The sequence below is a fragment of the Carcharhinus amblyrhynchos genome, chromosome 5 (assembly GCF_965287045.1).
Source record: "Carcharhinus amblyrhynchos chromosome 5, sCarAmb.v2.hapA, whole genome shotgun sequence".
Classification (NCBI taxonomy): domain Eukaryota; kingdom Metazoa; phylum Chordata; class Chondrichthyes; order Carcharhiniformes; family Carcharhinidae; genus Carcharhinus; species Carcharhinus amblyrhynchos.
Genome location: NC_137328.1, coordinates 46,556,378 through 46,579,568, shown reverse-complemented (window position 1 = coordinate 46,579,568; position 23,191 = coordinate 46,556,378). Strand labels below are relative to the sequence as shown.

At 41.2% G+C, this 23,191-nt stretch overlaps 1 protein-coding gene across 1 annotated transcript in view; it reads left to right on the top strand.

Annotated features, from left to right (window-relative positions):
* The window catches only part of fbn2 (fibrillin 2), a 344,878-nt gene that overhangs the window by 271,630 nt on the left and 50,057 nt on the right, over positions 1–23,191 (top strand). Inside the window, exons 44-53 of the mRNA XM_080188736.1 lie at positions 1,552–1,677; positions 3,307–3,432; positions 5,098–5,214; positions 8,397–8,525; positions 8,627–8,746; positions 9,186–9,311; positions 10,040–10,192; positions 10,614–10,679; positions 13,139–13,264; positions 13,698–13,817. Of these exons, the coding sequence (XP_080044862.1) occupies positions 1,552–1,677; positions 3,307–3,432; positions 5,098–5,214; positions 8,397–8,525; positions 8,627–8,746; positions 9,186–9,311; positions 10,040–10,192; positions 10,614–10,679; positions 13,139–13,264; positions 13,698–13,817 (1,209 nt within the window). The remainder of the gene's footprint in view (positions 1–1,551; positions 1,678–3,306; positions 3,433–5,097; positions 5,215–8,396; positions 8,526–8,626; positions 8,747–9,185; positions 9,312–10,039; positions 10,193–10,613; positions 10,680–13,138; positions 13,265–13,697; positions 13,818–23,191) is intronic.

Genomic DNA, 23,191 nt, shown 5'->3' with positions numbered 1-23,191 from the left:
TTTCGGTGTCCAAATGATCTTTTATTTCTCACTGATCTAAAAATATTGCAATTAAAGTATGATAGGTATTTTATGGTATAATTAACTTATTTAATTAATAAATTGGATATGCTAATCAATTACACTGTGATCCCTCGTTTCGAATATTGGCCAGTGAACTTGTGATTTCATGTGGGTTTACTTTTGACGAATTTTAATCAGTCTACCTGAAAAGGTTTTTAAAGCCAAGTTCATAACATTTCAAACTAAAGTTTCCTTAAACTATGTATGATCTGAACAAAATAAGGTTTCAACCTGTCTGACCAAAAAACACAAATTAAGAACATCTCACACTTACTTCATCCAACTCAATTTTAATTCCTTAGTTTTACTTAGCTTCAGCTAAATGTGATTAAAAAGAAGATAAAGAAGATCCAACAATGCTGACTTCCTCAGATACTAGTTTCTTACAAATCACTTAGTACTAGAATTGACTGCAGAGTATGCTGATGAAGCAAGCAAATGCAATTCCAAATTCTAAGGCTGGATAACATGAATACTGCAGGATCATTTAATTTCAGTACAATCAGACTGTCTGGTCTAAAAATTTGATGGCGCTGTCCAGTTCTTCATGTGTTAATCAAGTGCTTAAATCTGCAAAATAGTGGGCAGGAAGCACGTGTGCTGATTACAGGCCAGAAATGCACCGCACATATTGGTATTGACAAAAAAGTCGGCACTCAGGGCCGCATGTCAGAAACAGATAGAGCTACTTTACATATGCAAATAAGGGTCTGATATCTATTTGAGGTCACTTAATGGTTTCACTGAGAAAAATCATTCACCTTCCTTCCCAGTTTCCTACTTTCCTTCCCCATTGCCTTTCATCCAGATCACATCATCTCATTTAAATGAGGCCCTCATTAATTTACCTTCTGCTTGTCTTTTGAAATGCAATGAGTCTACATGTCACATATAGCTTTCCATAGTCAGGTGACTTCCGTCATGAAGTAGACTCTATCAGCAGACATCTTAACAGTCAGTTCAATAAAGCCACTCATTGACAAGACAATGATGATGCACTGCTGTCCTTAATGAAGAGGGCAGCACGATAGTTAGCATTGCTGCCCCACAGTGCCAGGGACCTGGGTCACTATCTGTGCAGAGTCTGTAGGTTCTCCCATGTGTGCATGGATTACCTCAGGGTGCTCTGATTTCCTCCTATATTGAAGATCTGCTGGTTAGGTGCATTGCCATGCTAAATTCTCCCTCAGTGCACCCGAACACGTGCCAGAGTGTGGCGATTAGGGGATTTTCGCAGTAACTTCATTGCAATGTTAATGTGAGCCTACCTGTGACACTAATAAATAAACTTCAACTTTAATGAAAACATCTTTGGCCTATACCTTCAGGCACAGAGATTGTTTCCCTGAACCTGGTTTGTATTAGTGAGCAATCTCCAGAGTCTGAAATGTATACCCCATTTACAACAGAGCTATTTTTTATGTTGATCATTTACTCCATAAGACTTTGAAATACTGTCTTTTCATGGTACTTTTTTCTTTGTTTCAGATATCGATGAATGCAGTAATGGTGACAACCTTTGTCAGCGTAATGCAGATTGTATTAACATTCCTGGCAGTTATCGTTGTGAATGTTCTGCTGGATACAAATTAGCACCAAATGGAGCTTGCATTGGTATGGGATTATTCAGTTAAACAACAATTTCTGTTGAACACTAAGTTTGATATCAGATTCTTTTCTAAGTCATTTCATGGAATATGAAATACAATTATCACAGAAAGACAACCAAAGATGGTTCTCAGAGACAAAATGAAAATATAAGACACCGAGTCAAAGAAGGCAATGTTAGGAAAGGCGACTAAAAGCTTGACCAATGAGTTTGATTCTAAGTAGAGTTTAAAGAGGTAATTCTAGAGTCTCTGGCTATGTGTGATGATACTGTGCCTTTAAGAAATGTATTCATATCATGTTTTTTGTAATGGGTTTGTCTGCAAAACAGTTAGCTCACACGCTGAAAACAGAGGCTAATGATTGATTTTAGCTAGAGGTGTGTTTATTTTAATCTGAGTTAATGCATTTTGTTTATTTTGATTTTTCCCCTAGGGCTTCAGAGTCCCCTAGGATTTTGATTAGGTTGATTGATGGAGTCATATGCTTAAAGGGAGGAGCTAAGTTTATAGGGAAAAGCAGGCAGTTGTTGCTGCAGGGTTCTGAAAGAAGCAAGAGATGTCTCTGTCTCTGTCTCCCTCTCTCTCTATCTATCTCTCTCTCAATCTCTGTGTGAAGGCTGCTGTTTGGGAACTAATAGGAGAAATAGGTCTCTCTTTCTCTGTCTCTCTCCAGAGTTGTTCTGGACTGGCAGCCCAAGTACAAGCATGTAAGCCTGTGTGTTGCTAACTTATTTTGAAGAGGAGCTTAAGAGGAATATTACTCGAATTGGAACTAAATAGGTTTGCAGTTAAGAATTGTATCTTGTAGTGTTTAAGTATTTCAGTTGGTAAAAGTTAAGCTAATTCTTTTGTTATAGTTAAACGTTATTGTTAAATAAAGTTTATTTTGATAAAAGTTTCCTAATGTATCACTAGCATCACGCATGGAGTGAAACACCTCACCCTCACAGTAACTCCAAAATAGAAAAAAAACTGTTGGAGTCTAGTCAGGCTTCATAACATGCTTTGGCATTTCTGATCCATAACTGAACAGATGGCACACCTACCAATTTTAGGATTTGTAGGCTGTATGCCTGTAAACATTCCCTCTGCCCCCCATTTAAATCTGAGCCCATATTTGGGCTCCTCAGGTTGCTGCTGATTCTAGTCCTCAGGTAGTGGGACGTTAAGGTTGGATGAACCCTATAAAAGGACAGGTTGTACATTGTTGTGGAAGGAATGAATGGCGTTTTCTGAATCATTGCAATTGCAATTCAGAAATCTATAATTCATAGGCCAATCAGTGTGATGCAAGGGTACTTTGGGAAAAGTAGAGTTCACTGATTTAGGAAAATTAATGATATGCTGTGAGATATCCACATAGGGAATATGTCAAAAGTTAATTTGAAATTCTGATATCTATTGAAATAAAATGTTAACTAGCTTAAAATAAATGGGTCAAGGACTTAGAAAGAACAGTGTGGAGGGAGCTTCCTTATGAACACATATGATTTCAACCCCTTTGTGTTCTAAGTAATGTTGTACTTGTTTCATTTACATCCCAGTGTGGTTTAAGGGAAGATAAATTATTATTAATTATTCTGATCAAAATGACGAGGCAGTTAACAATCACTGTTCTGTATAATTCATGTAGACCGCAACGAGTGCCTGGAAATTCCAAATGTCTGTAGCCATGGTGATTGTATTGACCTGAAAGGAAGTTATCGGTGCACTTGTCACAATGGCTTCAAGCAGACTCCTGATCAAACGATGTGCATGGGTAAGTGAGGCTTTCAGCTGCTAGATCAACGAATAAGCATCGGTGGCAGTGTTAGGGTACCTGGTATGTAGTTTTCTCTTTTCAAATGTTCCAGAGTATGAAATACATTCATGGGAAGCCTGTGTGGCTACCAACTAAAGTTGCCAGTAGCCACTACACTTAATTGACTGCAGCTTAAACAACTGAAGAATAATCTAAAGTGTGAGAATAAAGCTCATAAAAAGTAAATATGGTAGAGAGTCAATTGGCTATTTCAAAACAAACAATTCCCAAAATTACCTTTGCTTTGTAGTCAGCTGTTAGCTGATCAACAATGGGCACTCAAAGGGTACAATTCTCTCAAAATAATTTCTAAATGTTGTCCCCAGTGGGAAAATCAGGTTGGCTCTGCAGGGGGTCAGGGGACAGTACCAGCACACAGCCCAGCCATTTCCCCAACCGCACAGGGGCTTCAGTGGCCTCCAAACTCCCCACTGTAGCCATCAATAGTGATGGTTTCCTGCTGCCTCCAAGGATTGGAGAACCTCGGGAGCAGAGAGAACAGTCATAGTGGTTAGGATTCTCTGGCTTCCCAGCCACATGTTTCTCAGCAGGGAGAAGCGGCAGTGGGATTCTCTGGTCCTGCTACTGTCAATGGGATTTCCCATTGAAGCCACGCCACGCCACCAGGAAACCCATGGGCAGAGGTACGCTGTCAGTGGGACCAAAAAATCTAAATAAAGATTAGGTATGAACCAAATTACATCAGGACATGGAGGTGGGGAGTATTCATCCCCAGTGTTGAATATTCTCCCTCCGATTCTCCGATCCCTGCTCGTGCTGTGCATGAGCGCCAGGGCGGAGAATTGCCCCCAGAATCTACCCAGTCCGGTGGGAACAAACTTGGCAGTGGGATCAGGAGAAATTTCACAGAAGTTGGCATTGGGCAGTGAGGTGGCACACTCCCACCTCCGGGTGATCTTCCTGAAGGCAGACCATCTTTTGCAGAGGCTAACTGCCAGGGAATGATAAGGAGTCATTCTACATAATTAAATGATTATTTGTGGGTTTACTGGGTCCACTGTCATGATGGTCAGGGTAGCAGATGGGACCCGTCTTGAGGACCAAGCCCAGCAGATGTTTGAAGGCAGATTTGTCAGTTGGGGGTCCACTAGGCCTTCTCCATAAAACCCTTGAAATGGTCTCCCTTTCACAGAGGTGACCTTGCATCATTTTATTAAAATCTAATCTTTTCACAGGACTCTTTGATAGATACTTGCCCTCTTGTTCCCCTCTCTGACAGTGGCAAGCCACACCTCTGCTGGTAGGGTTACTGTCTTTTTGAGGCTGCTGGCTCTCTAATAGGGCTTGCAGCCTCAGGGGCCCACCCCTTCCAATCTTAATTGAACAGCACACTGAGAATTGTCCTATTAATTTATTGCCTCTGGGAAAATCTCTCAGGGGCACCCTGACAGTTAGAATAAAAATGGTCCCAACTCATGTTCATTGTCTATGGGCAGAAGATTCTGCCACTCATGAACACTTCTGTAGAGGAAGAGGTTTAGTACATTCAAAATCAGCCATATGCTGTTCCAATTTTATGGCACTATTCTTAGTAATGGCTACAATAAATGGTTATTGATTCCCATTTGAACTAAAGCTAAGCAAATCATTTCATATTTACAGATATTGATGAATGTGAAAGGCAGCCTTGTGGAAATGGGACCTGCAAGAACACTGTAGGATCTTACAATTGTCTCTGCTTCCCAGGATTTGAGATAACTCACAATAATGATTGCATGGGTGAGTCACAAAGCCTATCCCGAGCCTTCTCATGAGATTGTTACGACAGAGAAACAATGATAATTTAGTGGTGTGTAATCCTTAATATGTTTGGCATTGAGTCATTGATGCCAACGTTGGCCAAGGGGAAACTATACATTTCCAAAGAGCTTGACAGGAAAATGTCACAAGCGAGAGATTCTGTCATGTACCACCACTCGTAGTTGTTTTGTGTCACACTCTGCGATCCCCGCTGTACTGCCAACCATTCCGTTTAACAGTATTCTGTTAGCAGAAGGATGCGTGCGTACACACTCTTTTTGTTTGCTGGAAGTCTCTGAGTAGGTCTCCAGCCCAAGTGGCTGACGTGGGTCCAGGATTCCTAATTTGGAGAATGATTATACATGCAATGTATTCCTACATCGTTTTGCAAACAGGAAGCATCAAAACTGCAAGCTGGACCTTGAATGAATGTTATTTAAAGGGCCAGACAGCCACATTGTAAGTGGAGATAATTTGAAACTTTTTCTGTTGACAAGTGTCTGGATGTACCATGCACAGTATGTGGAGGTGACCCGTTGTGTTCCTAGATTCGCCAGAGGATGTTGCTGAATCTTCACAAAGTGGGCAGAATGTGTTGGTGGCCTCTTCACATGAAGCCTGCAGTAGACTCTAGGGCTGCAGTTACAGTGCCTGTGAGTCTGAAAAATACCAGGAGGATGGAGCAGAGGCTGCAGAGAGACCCGGGGTTCAGACCCTCACCGGAAGCAGAACACCACAACCGCTGCCCTCCCTCCATCTCAGACCAATCCCAATGCAAAGTGGCAGCTGAACATCCCCACCAATTGCACCTAGGTCCTGCCCATAGAAGTCAGCCCCTTGGCAATGCCAAGGAGCCACCTGGGCTTGGGTACTTTGCCCCTTGGGCACTGCCAGGATGCCCATGTCTAGGGGGCACCACACCCTCTGGGGGGGCCCGATTGTGCCCCCTTCATTCCAGCGGGGTCTCTTGCTAGCTCTCCCAATGTGGGGAGCTAGTCTGAACCCTGCTGGAGTGAAGCACTCCTGGCGGAGTGGGAGATTCGATCGGGACCTGAAAGTTCCTGATAATTAACAAATCTACATATTTAAAATAAATTTTAAAAAGAGTTAAATTACTTACCTGCGTTCCTGCCGATTTCTAGCGTGATCTGGCCGGCGACTGTTTGCTGACTCTGGGAGATGCATGTACATTCCTGGCGCATGCGCAAATTCCGGTTCAAGGCCACAGTCATGTGTCTCCCGGCCGGACACACCAGAAAAGTGGCGGGCATGGATGGGAGAATCACGGCCATAATGTCCCATCGAGGTCCTCATCTGAGTTTTATGTGGCAGACCCTGTCTGCCATCTCACTCTCTGGCAAACCATCAGACGAGCTATCTTTTACCTTGGCCTGCGGACCACTCCTACCTGAATGACTCAGCATGTGCTGATTCAAACTCGGTCCTTGCTTCCAAAGTACATACAGTCAGTGCCTGAGTTGGTGGCTGCAAGTGTCAGATCACATGACTGGATCTCTTCAACAGTGTTGTGCTATTTCTCTCTTTGCTTCTCTAGGGGCTGCTGAGGCTGGGCAGTTATCAGGTGTCTGAAAGCAGGAACTCAGAAGGGAAAAGTTAGTGTGAATGCAGGGGCTTAGGCGGACAGCTGGCTCACCATGCCAGATAGCAGGATGAGAATGCACTAACTGCTGAAATAGGGCAATTTTCTCAGTGATGTTGGATGCCACACACCCTATTGCAGCCAGCCCAATTACGCAGAACAAATATCTCCAACATGAGACTCAGGAGATGCAAACATACTTTTCCCACATGAGATCAGCTTTGTTCCATTCTATTTTGTGAATCTTCTGCACGTCTTCTGTGAAGACTTAGTGATTATGTGGAACAGTGTTTTGGTACTTACCAAACAGCCAGAGATCTGTGCAGCCAGTAAAAGATGAATGTTAGAAAGCCAATTTTTAGCCCCATATGTTTTGAGATTGAATCCAATTTTGCATGTATATCTCATATAACCAATAAATACTAAAGGTTGCTTTAGTGTAAAATGATACATATTAAGGCAAACAGAACAGCTGGGGGAATGCTGGAATTTTATTGTGAGGAATAGTTGCATAAATTTGCCATAATTTTAACTAAATAAGAATGTTGAAAGGTGGTATGATTGTTATTTGTAAGATTCTAAAAAAACTCAAATGTGTGAACCATGACAAGCTGTTTAATTTTTACAAAATAAACGTGGACCTAATCCTCGTACTTTTTGGAAGTATTGTCCTGTTCAAGGATGTTGGGATCTGTGATAAAGTAAAACTATAGGCAGGATTTTCTGGCACTTCCCGCCAGTGGGAGTTCCCGCACCTGCCAAAGCTGAGCCTTGTAGCGAGTTCTTTGGTGACAGGTCAATCAAGCCATGCAAATCGCAATTGGTTCCGGTTGGAACTGGTGGGCTGGAAAATTCCGGCCTCCCTTTTCATTCCCCTTGTGGGGAAGACACCGGCCTCTGTTTCATTGAATAGTATGGAGGAATGTACTTAGCTGTCCCGGGCAATATTTGCAATTTTGCTTGAAAAATATTCCCCAATAGGTGTCAGTCTTTATCAGCTGACAAATTCCTCAGAGATCTTTCCACTCTGATGTTGTTACTTTGCTGTAATTGCAGTGGAAACCCTGCTGACAGTGCAAGCAGAATTTCTGTTGTACGTCAAGTAAAGTAACATTAGCTGACCAGTACCAAATTATACTCAAATTATACTGGTTATGCAGTCATTGAGTGTAATTTCGCAGCCATTGTCACTGTATATTACCCTATTTTAAAAAATAGTTTATTTTTGGTTATTGATTTTTTTTTTGCCTACCTCCCACACTTCCTGCCATTAGAACCAGCCATGGATTTTCTCTTTCAGCCAAAAGAAATAGTCTAGACAACAAATTTTTCAACCGGTAGTTTCAGTGATTGTGTGATAAGAACTTCATATTTGCTTTTTTAAGAAACAAATGTTGGTTGATTGTTGGAATTTGGAATTAGGCCCTGCACTCCAGTGCTGAATTTTTGTTTCATTTTTCAATTCTGCTACAGAACTACATGAACTGCTTAGGGAGTTACTTGGTAAGTGAGAGAGAATGCATAGATCTTTTATTCAAAATACTCTTCATCCTACCCTCAGATATCGATGAATGCACCACTATGTTTGGCCAAGTCTGTAGGAATGGACAATGTTTTAATAGCATTGGCTCCTTCCAGTGTTTGTGTCAGGATGGCTATGAACTTACACCTGATAACAAGAACTGCATGGGTGAGTGCATCAAAAATTATCTTGAAACTAGCTGTAGACATCTTGGAAGTGATGTTTTTTCACAAGATCTGAAAACGCATTTCTGCTTATTTTCTGAAAAGATATCAACGAATGTCTATTGGTTCCTGGATCATGTGCACCTGGGACCTGCCAGAACCTCGACGGCGCATACAGATGTATCTGTCCTTCAGGGTATGAAGTGCAGAATGAAAACTGTATAGGTGAGAACCTGGAATTCTTGCTGCTCTACATGCTAAAAGTTTCTCCTGTGACTTAAAAAAAAATTCTTGAGCATATCTATCCGAGTGCCAATTTACAATTTCACATTCCAATGAATAGAATTATGATATTACAAAAGTTCACCTGAATTGCATAAAGACAAGATTTTGCTGAGAACTGGTAGTTTTGTCAATATTGTATTAACTTACAAAATAATTGCTTCTGTTGCTTTCCTCAATGTTTCCCTGCTCTTTGCACTCTAATAGAATCACATAGCAACTCTGGATGAAGGTCCTCTGAACCGCATATGATTGAGAACTCTTAGGGAAACTTTTTTCTATATATCCATTTATGTAAAAGTGCTCCAAGTAATTGGTGCGCTGAACACAGTGTGAAATATTTTCTCTATCGCTCAGACAAATACTATTCCCTGTTCTACAGATATAAATGAATGTGAAGAAGATCCAAATATCTGTCTATTTGGTAATTGTGAAAACACTGCTGGCAGTTTCCAGTGTGTTTGCCGCCCAGGCTTCATTCTCTCAGAGAATGGACGTAGATGCTTCGGTAAGTCTAACTTTATTGAGAGTCTGTTATCATGCATGTTATAGAATTCTTACTTGGGAAACAAAGTTTCAGATTACTTATACCATTACTAAGCGCTGTTCATTCAAAAAAAGTTGGTCTGTAAGTATATCAACAAGTATTTTTTTGTTAGAGGTTTGTTGTAAATTAAGTCAAAACAAATAATAGCATAGAATCATAGACTCCCTATAGTGAAGAAAGCGGCCATTTGGCCTGCAACAACAACAATACCACCCAGGCCTATCCCCGTATCCCCGTGTGTTTACCCTGTGAATTCCCCTGACACTAAGGGACAACTTAACATGGTCTATCTTTGGACTGTGTGAGGAAACCAGAGCACCTGGAAGAAACCATCGCAAACTCCACACAGTCACCCGAGGCCAGAATTGAACGCAGGTCGCTCTCGCTATGAGGCAGTGATGCTGACCACTGTGCCACCATGTCTCCCAACCTGGATCATCCCGAATTTTCATAGGAGTCTCCAAATTTCCCACTACAGCTTGCCATTTTTAGCCATTTATCCAGGGCTTATATTAATCTCCCTCTAGGGAATTACTGGAGAAATACCAAGTGCATTTGTTTACAGACAGATGAACAGACCAGCCTCATATTTTGAGTAGACCATGCTTTTAGTTGTGCATGATTTGTGAAGCATGCCTTGTCATGAGTCTATGCTGAAAGTTAACACTGCTCATATTTATCTCCCCTAGATACACGTGAAAGTTTCTGCTTCACCAAGTTTGAGAATGGAAAGTGTTCAGTGGCAAAACCTTTCAACACAACCAAAGCAAAGTGTTGTTGCAGTAAAATGCCAGGAGAGGGTTGGGGAGATCCCTGTGAGCTCTGCCCTAAGGATGGAGAAGGTAAAGCACATTGTACTGGTTTGAACTTGTGACCTTTTGTTTAGCTTCAGGTAGTGTTCTGGATATGCCTTTTCTCTCCTATTTACTGTTATATATGCTTAGGTGAGTGTTCCCATTGCTTTCTCTTTTTAAAGATAAATAGTCAAATTGTTCTAATCTTTCCTCACAACTCTTTTAATGATCAGTGTTGAGGCTCTTCCTTCAGTTTATGTTACTCTTACTGTATGTGGAGATCATGAAATTAGAGAAAGAATTAGTTTTTAACCAAACAATCAAGTTCATAAGAAATGTTTCAGGAATTGACTGATTTAGATTTCATTTTAATGATCAGTCTTATAAACATTGCAGAAAAGAAAGAAATTGAGTTTTCGCATGTGTTTTGTGAGTTGCGTTTTTAAATTGAATATTACCTCTTTTGCAGTTGCTTTCCAAGATCTATGTCCATATGGCCATGGTACTATCCCTGGCATTGGGGAATCGCGTGAAGGTAAGAACTGTTGCATGCGGGACAGTGATTAATGGCATTGGGGCACAGAGTTGCAGTTAGTTAAGATTTGGGAGATTTTTAGATCATTCACCATGGAAATTGAGCTGACATCTGTGTAGACAGTTCTGCATTTTCTGCAGGAAGCACAATATACACAGCCAGCATTTACATGAAACATATACATAAAGTTTATTTATTGTCACAAGTAGGCTGCAATATAGTTGCATTTATAAAATATTATACGTCAATTGTAATTCATTGAGTCGCACGATAGACAACCAAGTCACATGGCTCACTTTGCCACTTAGTCTTGAATGGGGGTGTGATGGAGAGGTGGGTATGTATCGGATTGGTGGATGGTGACTAGTGGAGTGCCCCAGGGGTTGGTGCTGGGGCCTCAGCTTTTTACCATTTATATAGATGATCTGGAGGAGGGAACCGAGTGTAGGGTGTCGAAATTTGCTGATGACACCAAGATTGGGGGAACGGCAAATTGTGCGGAGGGTGTGGAGAGTCTGCAGAAGGATCTAGATAGGCTGGGCGAATGGGCCAGGAAATGGCAAATGGAATTTAATGTTGGCAAGTGTGAGGTGGTCCACTTTGGTAGGAATAATGGTAGGAAGGACTATTACTTACAGGGCGAAAAACTGCAGCAGGCGACGGTGCAGAGGGACCTCGGGGTCCTTGTGCATGAGTCGCAAAAACCCAGCTTGCAGGTACAGCAGGTGGTCAGGAAGGCGAATGGGATGCTGGCCTTCATAGCGAGGGGGATTGAATTTAAAAGTAGGGAGGTCTTGCTGCAGCTGTATAGGGCATTGGTGAGGCCGCAGCTGGAGTACTGTGTGCAGTTTTGGGCGCCGCATCTGCGCAAAGATATTTTGGCCTTGGAGGGAGTGCAGAGGAGGTTTACTAGGCTGATACCGGAGTTGAGGGGGTTGAGCTATGAGGAGAGGCTGAATAAACTGGGCTTGTACTCGTTAGAGTTTAGAAGAATGAGGGGAGATCTCATTGAGACGTATAAGATGATGAATGGGATGGATAGGATAGAGGTGGAGAGACTCTTCCCGCTCAAAAAAGACAGTAGGACTAGGGAGCACAGCCTCAAGATAAAGGGGGGGGGAGGTTTAGAACGGAGTTGAGGAGGAACTTCTTCACTCAAAGGGTGGTGAATCTCTGGAATTCTCTGCCCGTTGTAGTGGTGGAGGCTGCCTCGCTAAATATTTTTAAGACGCGGGTTGATGGGTTTTTGATAAGAGAGGGGATTAAGGGTTATGGGGAGAGGGCGGGAAAGTGGAACTGAGCAGCGACAGATCAGCCATGATCTTATTGAATGGCGGGGCAGGCTCGAAGGGCTAGATGGCCTACTCCTGCTCCTATTTCTTATGTTCTTATGTTCTTATTGAGCATGCACGAGGGGAATACATGTGTTAAGCTCTGCATGTCATCTAAGCATTCCATCAATTATTTTCTACTATTACAAAATTAAAAACAAGTGAGCAAATTTTGGTTAGTTTTTTTTTCCAGTAGGTCTAAACAAATAATGAGTCAGCAGGAAACATTTGCAGTATGAAGAACTCTAACGAGGTATATAGTTAAAAGGGCCTTAGAATATTTGTGTGATATCCATAATTTCTACTAAGATATCATAGATACCCTATAGTCCGGTTCTTCTAATTAGAGATGTGCAGAGATGGCTATGTAAAAGGACTACCTCAGTGCTCTGAGGCCTGTTACAATAAAAACAATAAAGCAAAAAACCACTCTCTACCCTCATCTCTTTTATAATCCTTTCCCTCCACCCCACCACCCCATACACTCCCTGAGCTTTTTCCAGGCCTTCTCATGCCCTGCATCCAAGTCAATGGCGCATCATACCCTCCATGCCAACCAATGACATTTATACACTCTATATAGAACTAATGAACCCTATCCTAACAATGTCACGTGCAAAAAAGCTTTTAAAAAAGTCATTCTTTCTTACAAAAAAATTCCTTTCAGTACAGCTCTATAAAAGTGATGTAAAAGTCCAATTTGGTTTATTTGGTAGCATGAGCTTTCGGAGCACTGCCCCTTCATCATGTGACTCACCTGATGAAGGGGCAGCAATCCGAAAGCTCATGCTGCCAGATAAAGCTGTTGGTCTTTAACTTGGTGTTGTGAGACTTGTAACTGTGCCTACCACAGTCCAACACCGGCATGTCCACATTATAAAAGTGAGGATCAACAAACTCTTTAAAGTATAAATAGTGAAAACTGCAATCAGTTGAAACCTTCTTATCTGGTGTAAATGAACACTGAGAAATTGAGAAATAGATCCGAGAGAGAAAATTGTCACTAAAGCAATGTTTTGTCCTGGACATGGTTGTTTCAACAGATTAATGGATGTCTGAGCGCTCAGCCAAGAACAGATATTGAGATGTTGACTTTATTTTGAATGAATGTATTGCTTTGCACCCTAGATGTTAATGAATGTTTGGAAAACCCTGGAATATGTTCAAATGGCCATTGCATCAACACAGATGGATCCTTCCGATGCGAGTGTCCAATGGGTTATAACCTGGATTACAGTGGAGTTAACTGTGTTGGTAGGGAAATTGTTATTGAGTGTTATAAAATAAATAAACTAACTCAGTGGTGGATAGGATTCATTTTTGACAGGGGGCAGAAAGTAAAGATTATGGGTGAACCATTGCTTGTACAGCCAGACCAATTTCCAGTTTCAGTTTTTCTGTATTTCATTTCTCTATCCCACTGAGAGTGGGAATTGCCCTATCTATTAATTGATGTTACATATCCATTACACCGCATGCTACCATCAAACATATTGTATGTAATACTGCAATGTTTACATTTCCAGTTTTAGTTCTGTACATTTACCAGTAAGTGTTGAGGATTTACATTCTTAATTGTATAGTATAGTGTTGTAATATTATCGTGCACACTGATTCAAATCATTATTAATGAAAAAATCAATTATTTACAAAAATCAAATATTTTGTTGCTTTTCCATGAAAACAGACACTGACGAATGCTCCATTGGCAATCCCTGTGGCAATGGCACTTGCACCAATGTATTTGGTGGATTTGAATGCAGTTGTGATGAAGGATTTGAGCCAGGTCCAATGATGACTTGTGAAGGTAAGAAATGGCTTTGATGAATCAGTGCACAGTTGGAAAACATGCTGCTATTTGTAAATTTAAGACCATTGTGCAGGACCTCCTGCTTTTGCAGAACCCTGGGGCCTCACTGGTGGAGCTGGATTCTGTCAAGACAAGATCACCTGTCTGATCTTCTGGACTAAGAACTATTTCCAATTTTACACAGTTCTAAACCTGATGAGAGTTGTGGGACTGATGTAATATGGAAGTTTGCTGGAGTGAGTTTCGAAGGCAACTTGCTCCAGCTCAACAGATTCTGCTTTTGCCTTTAAAAGATAGCACCACACACTATGCAAATTAGTCTCCTGCAATCAATTGCAAAGACTTTCTGGTCCTTTGTTTTTAAAATCTCCTTCCTTCCATCCCCATTAGAGGCAAATAGGTGTATTTTGGGAGATTGCGTTAGACGGCAAAAGTATTTCAAGTGAAATTACTGGCCTGTTATCAGGGGCCCAACAAAATGTTGTCTGATGGAAGTTTTTGCCAAATTCTGGTGAGGTGATCCAGTAAAATATCTTATCTATTATCATTAAAATTGGTAACTGCACTGTGTGAGTTAAAATACCAAGTCAATATGCCGAACAGAAAATCTAGCTTCGTAGAAAACATTTTAGAAAATTGCAAGTACATATTCCTTCGTGTGCACTCCTGGGCTGCCCATTCAGCCCAGTAGTGCACATGAAATTGCACCAGTGCACCAGGTAGCATGCAAAACTATCTCAAGAGGCAATTTTCTCCAGTATCGTCAGCCACCTTTAGTTCAGATGAATAGCAGATTATTTGAAGCAGTTTTGTATTTTATAGAGTGAATTTTCACTGATCCTACAATTCTAGTAGCATCCAAAACAAGAAAGAAGAAGGGCTTTGGAAAACTGACAGCAAAGTATCCTAAATAGCCCTATTTCTGAGGCTTTCCTTTTGCGTTCCATTGGGAATGACAGATCATTTAATTTATCCTTGTGAAAATGTTCCTAAATTTGTATGCTTCTATATAGATATATGTTTCATTAGTAAGCACAATTGGTTTGTGTATTAATAAAGGAATCACAACTATTTCTCCCTCCCCATTGTAGAGAAAAGGGTTTTACGTCTGATGGTAGCTACTGAACATGTGCTTTCAGGGTTTATTGAGAAGAGATGAGTGTGAATCATCTCAGAGAGTAGTTCCAGATCTGCCCTAGTCTTATTTACTATTCATAAATAGCATATAATTAAGTGTTTTGAGGAAAAGACCAGTACAACCAGCTAGATTACTTCTGGAGTACAAAGGCAACAAATCCCAAGCTAAATGCATACTAACAAATGATAGCAGCAGTGCCTACACTTGCAAAGGAAGAGTAGAAAATAGCAGGAAAAGCCTCAAGTGAAACCAGAAATGGTGCAGAGCAGCAAATGAAGCCATCCCACTAACCACACCAGCGACAAACAAATAACAAGGGCAGCCCAGAAATGCAAGAAATGAGGAAAAAGCAACTGCTAAACAGGGTGAGAAATAGCTGCCACTTTTCTCCTACTACAATGTTTTTAAAATATAGATACGGAATTTTACCGCCTCGCCTGCCCGAGGCTCGTTAGATCCCACCCAAGGCCAATGGAGAATGCCATCCTGCGAGCCTTACCCACCCCAGTTCTGGGGTGGGCATGCCGATAAAACTTCAGCCAGTGTGTCTGAAACAGACTGAGCAATGGCAAAATTGGCAAAGATATTGTACCCCGGACCTCAATTGACTCAGGTCTAGCAAGTGAGGAGCACAAAGATCAAGTTAACATTTTGTTATGCACTGTTGAGCACATAGCAGATGATGTGTGTTGTCAGTCAGTGGACGGACAAAGAAATAGCCTCCTTGGAGATTTTCACTGGAGCCACACTTCAGTCTTCATAAATGCATCTTCCTACAGAGGGCAAAATTTAATCAGCGCAGTCAAAACAAGGTGTGAAAGGACTGACTCATTCGTGAATTAGTTGCACTGCCAAGCTGAAAATTGAGTGTATGAAAGTCTGAAAGACAGCCTGATCAGAGATAGAATGATCATTTTAAATGAGAATCTTCCTTGTTTTAAAGTTTTAAATTTAAGCAAAGCTCTACAATTGACCCACACAGGTTGAAAAGCAGAGATAGAATAAGGCTTTTGTCAGAGATATGAAGGAAATTTCCTAAATTCAGTGAAGTTGCTTCATTTATGGTTAGTAAAGCATGAAGTATAGCAAGGCAGCAAGTGCCCTGAAAAGGTGCCAACCGCCATTTCCCAATGTCCGACTAAGTCAGGAATAAGGTCCATCTGTAGGAAGAATGCCCTGCTGAATGGCGTAGAGCCAAGTGTGTGGCAGTTACAGACATGTTAAAGTGGCCTGCCATTTCAGGAAACCTGCATTGACCAGATGGAAGGAAAAATCTGTTAAAGGAACCACCAGTCAAGAAATTCAAGACATCGACATTCAGGAAAGCACCTCCTCAGAGAAATAAAAGAAAATTAAAAAACAGTATTGAAATGGTGACACTGTTGTAAATGGACATTTGGTTAAATTCGAGCTAGACGCAGGAACTGGTGTATCTTAGTGTTCTCTGGCAGAGTTCCATGACTGAGTAAAATGACAGTACAAACACCCTCCATTCAACCCAAAGGTCCAGGAGAGATCAAGTTAAGGTAGTTTTGAAACTAAAGTACCAAAATAGAGTAATTTCTAAAACATCACATGCTATCCAGAGTCAAGGATGCTCTTTATTGAGCAGAAAAGACTGCATAGCTTGGAACATATTTTTAAAATTTGGTGAGGTCAATGCAAAAACAAAAGATAATGAATTTAAGAGGAAAATCTCCATACTTCTTAGAGGCTTAGGCAAACTGAACACCGTGCATCACATTACACTCAAGACAGGTGCTAACCCTCTTTGTCCATTCACACGGTTCGGCACAGCATGGTGACACAGTGGTTAGCACCAGGGATCCGAGTTTGATTCAGGCCTTGTGCGACTGTGCGGAGTTTGCACATTCTCCCCGTGTCTGCATGAGTTTCCTTCAGGTGCTCCAGTTTCCTCCCCTAGTCCAAACATATGCAGATTAGGTGGATTGGCCAGGCTAAATTGCCCCTTTGTGTCCTAAAATGTGTAGATTGGCTGGATTAACCATGGTGAGTGTGAGGGATTATGGGGATAGGGCAGGGAGAAGATTTGGACAAGATGCTGTCGCAGAGTCAGTGCAGACTTGGTGGGCTGAATGATGTCCTTCTGCACTGTAGCGCTTCTATGATTTCTGAAAAGAACCAAGAGTGAGATAGAGTTGATACTGCAGCAAAGGGTGTTTTCAGCAGTCACTAAACCGACTAAGTGGTGCTCAGATACAGTACCAGTCCCTAATGGCTGAAGAATAATGGCTCCATATTAATCTGTGCTAATTTAACCTACCTCAATAAGGCAGTGGAAAAAAAATCCAATGACATCAGTAGGTGATGAGTACAATCTTCACCAAACTCACCACATAATAGTATTTTCTGGCAAATATCATTGGATCAGTTGTTAAAATTCCAAACTACTTTCATTATTTCCTTTGGACAGTACTGTTTCTGCCATCTGCTATTTGGCATCACATCAACCCCTAAAATATGCTGCAGGGCATGGAAGGTCATACGTCAGATGAGTGACATTTTGATCCATGGGTAGATGAAACAGTAACATGACAAAGGGGTCAGAGAAGGCTTACTAATGCTGCAAGAGACTGGCATGATGACAAATGTGAGTTTTCCAGGCCCATGGTAACATTCCTAGCGCACACTATATGCATTATACCACAGATCCACAGAAAGCGAAAGCAGAAAAAGAATTCTTGCTGCCTAGAAATATAACAGAGCTACAAAGGTTTATGGACATGGTCAGCCAATTAGATAAAGTCTTGCCTTACCTAGCCCGGATAAATGAATCCGCAAACATTTTTTAATGACAAAACCAGGCATATTGCTCGACAGAGCATTAGCAGCAGTCATTAAAATGAATCAAAACAATGCTACTACGCTCAGCGGTCCTGACCCGCTGTGATGCTGATCTTCCAAGATTGTGGAAGTTGATACATCTGCAATGGGACTGGGAGCAGGACTATTCCAGGTCCAAAGTGATGGCAAAAGACATTTAGTATGCATCTAGGTCATTAGTGAGACTGAATAGTGCTATGCAGTTACTGAAAAGGAAGCCACAGCACAAGTTGAAGAGCATGTGAGAAATTCTGTGGGCCTGTAGTTTAGATTGAGATCAATCATTTGCCATTAGTAATCCTGGTGAACACGGATAGCACAGTGGGGGTGCCACGGTAGCACAGTGGTTAGCACTGCTGCTTCACAGCTCCAGAACCTGGCTTTGATTCTCGTCTTGGGTCACTGTCTGTGTGGAGTTTGCATACTCTCCTTGTGTCTGCGTGGGTTCCCTCCCACAGTCCAAAGATGTGCGGATTAGGTTGATTGGCCAAGCTTGATTGGCCAAGCTAGATTGCCCCTTAGTGTCCAGAGATACGTAGGTTAGAGGGATTAGCAGGTAAATGTGTAGGGATATGGGGGTAGGGCCTAGGTTAGTGCAGACTTGATGGGCCAAATGGCCTCTTTCTGCACTGTAGCGTTTCTATGAACACAAAGAAACCACAAAGCTGCCACCAAGGATTCAGTGAGTCCAACTTGGACTTGTGCGATACGACATCACAATGGAGTACGTACAAGATGAATTGAGAATGCAGCCAATATACTATCCATGATGCCCACCACTTACCCAGTATAGGAAGATAAAACCTTCATTGCAGAAGTTGAAACCATCACAGCTTTGACTACCAAATAATTGCTAGCATCAGACCAGGAGTTGCATGGATTTCACATAGACTAAAGGTAAAATGAAGAGTGCATCCAGATTCACATGTACTGTTAAACGAATGACAATATTACATTCCAAAGCAACTTCACCTTGACAACATATTTTGAACAGTGCCAGCATCTTAGACAACCTTCTGGTTAATGATGCAGGAGTCGTTGTACCAGGAGCTCTCCATCTGGATATCTTGGTAGAACCAAGTCTTGAGCCAAGGCACAGCAGTCAGCATAGTGGCCAGGGATTATACACTTCACTGAGGAAATCCAACTGCATCACGCACACTATTCACAGACAGAAGCAGAATCTGCCCTCTTCCTTCCCATCAAGGCCTCAAGAATGTCTTTGCAAAGATTTGTTTGACTATAAAGGGAAAAAAGTTCTTAGAGTAGTAAACTATTATTTCCACTGGATAGCGATGCAGAGGCAAAATGGTCTCAATTCTGATGTCATTATTAACTCCTTGAAGAATATGTTCCCTACACAGACATTGTTATCTCTGATAATAGACCACAATTTGGCAATGAATGCTTCCAACCTTTCGCAGCATCTTTTGGACTTGTGCCACAAGCTCCGTGAAATACCCCCAGTCTAACGATGAAGCGAGGAGCATGCGCCATAAAAGCCCCACTGAAGAAGAATGGTGATTTTGATCCCACTCTGTTTAGTTATAAATCCATACCATTACATAATGGGTTTATCCAATGCAAGCTTTTGATGGGCCATGGGCTAAAGACCCAACTTCCTTTACTGCCCCATCCCTTACTACCTAATATCATGATAGAAGACAATGATAAAACTAGGAAAAAGGAAGAAACCTACTGAGTGAGTCAAGCTCATACATTTGACCAGAGTCAGAAGACTCAAGACCTCCTGATTCTAGGAGAACGTGATGGGGAGAGGATATGGATCAGAGACCAGAAGCGTATGAGTATAAGAATTGAGAAGGTATTGCAAGCAAGATCGTATCCAGTCAGGACACAGGCATCATTCAAAGGAACAGATTTGCTCTAATTTAAATGGACAGAAAACTGTTAACAGCTGGGCAAAGTACCCTGAACTCGAGAGTGTTGCATCAACAGAACCGCAAATGAGGAAAACCAGGAGTGACAACCCCTGCAAACTGACCTCAGAGCACCAAGATTCCCATTAACCTCAGAAGGAGTTCTACATCATTGAGAAAGATTGATGAAATGACAGAAGAAACATTCCTTTGAAGAGAATACTTTGGGGGGTGGTTCAGGAGAAAGTGCATATTATAGTAAGCAAATAAAGACTCACAGGAAGATGAGGAGTAAAGGGTTAACTCTGATAGCTATTGAGTGTGTGCATAAGGAGGTACATTGCAATAATGTCACTGAGAGCAAATGAGTGTGAAGCATATTATAGTAGCTCCAGCTCTGTCTTGGTTTTATTTAATATTTGCAAATAGCGTGTAAATAAATATTTTCCAACAAAAATCCACTACCTCCCAGCAAGAGCTCTTCTGGAATATGAAGCCAATAAATCCTGAGATAAACCCACAATACCAGACCCACCGCAAAGATAATCCAAAACAGTCTATAACCCTATTGCCTGAATTTTCAAGATATGGTAAAGAAATTTGTGCCAATAAATTTTGCTAATTTACTGATCATACCAATTGCAGAGCATGTAGTCAAAATGTGCCTGTGTGTGTCCTATGAGTCAGTAAGAGTTCACATAAGGGAAAATCGTATAGAAATTTGGCCACACAATGTTATATTTAAAGTGCCAAATAATCTCCTAAACCTCTAATAAAGCAGGCAGGAAACACGTGTTCTGAATGAGCCAGTAATGTTCTCCAGTATAATTATGTGAATGTGGAGTTAGGCCTTAAAGGGACCACCTGTTAGATCACAACCAGCACAGTAAATATTTAAAATGTACTTAACATGATACAAAGCTAGAAAGAGTAGGAGTGCTGCTCCTAACATCATGTATGTGAGCCACAGTCACCAACATTCATACTCCATCATGATCACCATTGCTACCTTCCTTCAGCCATTGTTATCATTTGATCTAATCCCTTCCACCCACCCCACTCACACTTTAATCCATTCATAGGTCTTCTTGGTCTGCTTGACCCACTTACCTGAGGGCTGCACCTGATGTCACAGCACCATGATTCTCCATTTTTCTTTGCCAGCAGGTTTCTTTGAACTGCATAGTAGAAGTTCACATTTCACCAGACCCATCACAGTATCGTATGTACCTCAATCCTCACTGTTCAGGAACAGAGACATTAACAGGAAGGGTGGTCCTGATGTTTATGGGAAGTATGCAGCAGGGCCAGGGACTGGCAGCACTGCATTATGATTTTTTGACAGGCTGCTGGGAAAGCAAACCAGTAGCAGCAGGTCATAGTCAGGTCTCTGGCAAATATGAGAAAGGGAAGTTTAACAATCACAGCTGGAAGGAGCAGCAAATCGGTCACTGTGGTTGAGGACAGAAAGCAGTGGTATAGGTTGGTTGAGAAAGTGGGTGATCAGGAGAGGTAGATTGGAAATTAGGGCTGGGCAGGGAAGGTCAGTACAGAGGGGCTGAATGGGGGATGTCATGACTTGGGGGAAAAGAGGCCATCATAGCTAGGAGAGGGGGTTCAGAGAGTTTCCTTGAGGGATTGGGCAATGGCATTCCTTTTTGTCCAGACTCACATGAAGTGGAGGAAAAAGCACTAAACTCACCCAGTTAGCAGTTCTCAATTTCCTTTTCTTACTGGTTTTCCAACCCTTGTGAAACCCATGGGTCAGCAGTGAGTTTATAACTGACGTCCAGTTACAATTAATAAAGTCTTCATTACACAACATGGTACTCAGACACTTGAAGCTCACCAAAAATAGCAATGGGTATAAGAATGACAGGTTGGGATTGACTTATGGTGTCTTGCCATTTTGAAGGTTTAACACCTAACCCTCTCTCTCTCTTTTCTATCATGGGAGATTAACACTGAGGCCACTTTCCAAAATACTGAAAAGGATCAACGCTTGTTGCCACTATTTACTATTGTGAAGTATTAGCCATTATGTAATATATATTAAATATTCATATTAGATATATAGATATAGGGAAGTCATTTTTTGCAAGTTTTGAATATATTTTAGCAACTAGAAAAAATATAATTTTGCCTACTGATAGTGATCAACATCTATTCATATAGAATCATCTTGTGTTTGTGAAGAAGTATCATATATGCAGGATAATCCTTTAGAGCATCATTTAATTATTTAATTATATAAGCATCAGTTTTGATTATTTATAAAGTTTTAAAAAGTTACAGAGCTGGATTTCATTGTAAGATGTCATTATTTATAATAACATTTAATTAACATAAATGTTTTCTATTTTTAGTAGTAAATCTAGGTTAGCAGATTGAGTATCCATACCCATACTGGTTGTGTTTGAACCATGAGCATTCGGATATGGGGAGAAAAATACCTTTAACAGCTTACAACTCAATACTAATGGACAAAATTTTCTCCAAGCAAAAAAAAGTGTGGAAACTAGTTTTGCAGAAGAAAGTTTAGCCTATGCTGTTGCAAGGAACCCTCAAAAAAAAAGAAATGCATTTTTGTGCATTTTTCTCCTCATGTCCAGGATAGTGACCTCCTACAGTATTCACCCCATTTAGATTTGTGTTAGGTGCTTTCTCTGAGACCAGCTGGGCTCCACTATGTGATTTGGAAACCTGATAACAAAAATGTCAATATTTGCATCAATCTTCAAGGAAGAAGATACCGTCTGAGGCATTTTGAGAAAGGAGGTACTTGAGATACTGGATTGGCTAAAAATTGATAAAGTGGTGGTGTTAGGCTGGCCGTGCTTAAAGTTCGTAAGTTACAATGACCAGATGAGATGCATCCAATGATGATGAGGGAAATAAGGATGGAAATTGCAGGGCTGATTGCCATAATCTTTCAATCCTCCTTAGATAGGTGGGTGGTGTCCGAGGATTAGAGAATTTCCAGATTACGTCTTTTCCTCAAAAAAGGCAATAAGGATAAGCCCAGTGACTACAGTTTATTCTCAATGAAAGGAAGGCTTTTAGAAACAATAACTGGGGACAAAATTAACCATCACTTGAACAAATGTGGACTAATTAGACAAAGCCGTAATGGATTTGTTAAGGGCAAATTGTGTCGAATTTGATTTTCTTAATCAGGTGATCAAATGGGTTGATGAGCGACTGTGTAATGTTGACTTCCAAAAGGAAGTGTCACCTTTATCACTTGATAAAGTGTCACCTACCAGGCTTGTCAGCAAAGTTGAAGGTTATGGAATCAGAGAAATAGTGGAAGCATGGATGAAAAATTCATCGAGTGACAATAAACAGAAGATAGCGGTGAATGGTTGTTTTATAGTCTGGAGGAAATTGTACATTGGGGTTCCACAGGGCTCATTGTTAGGATCCTGATTTTTTTTAAATCTATATGAATGACCAAGCCCTTCATTTTCGCACAGACAGGGCAGATTTCCATCTTTGTGAAACTGGCA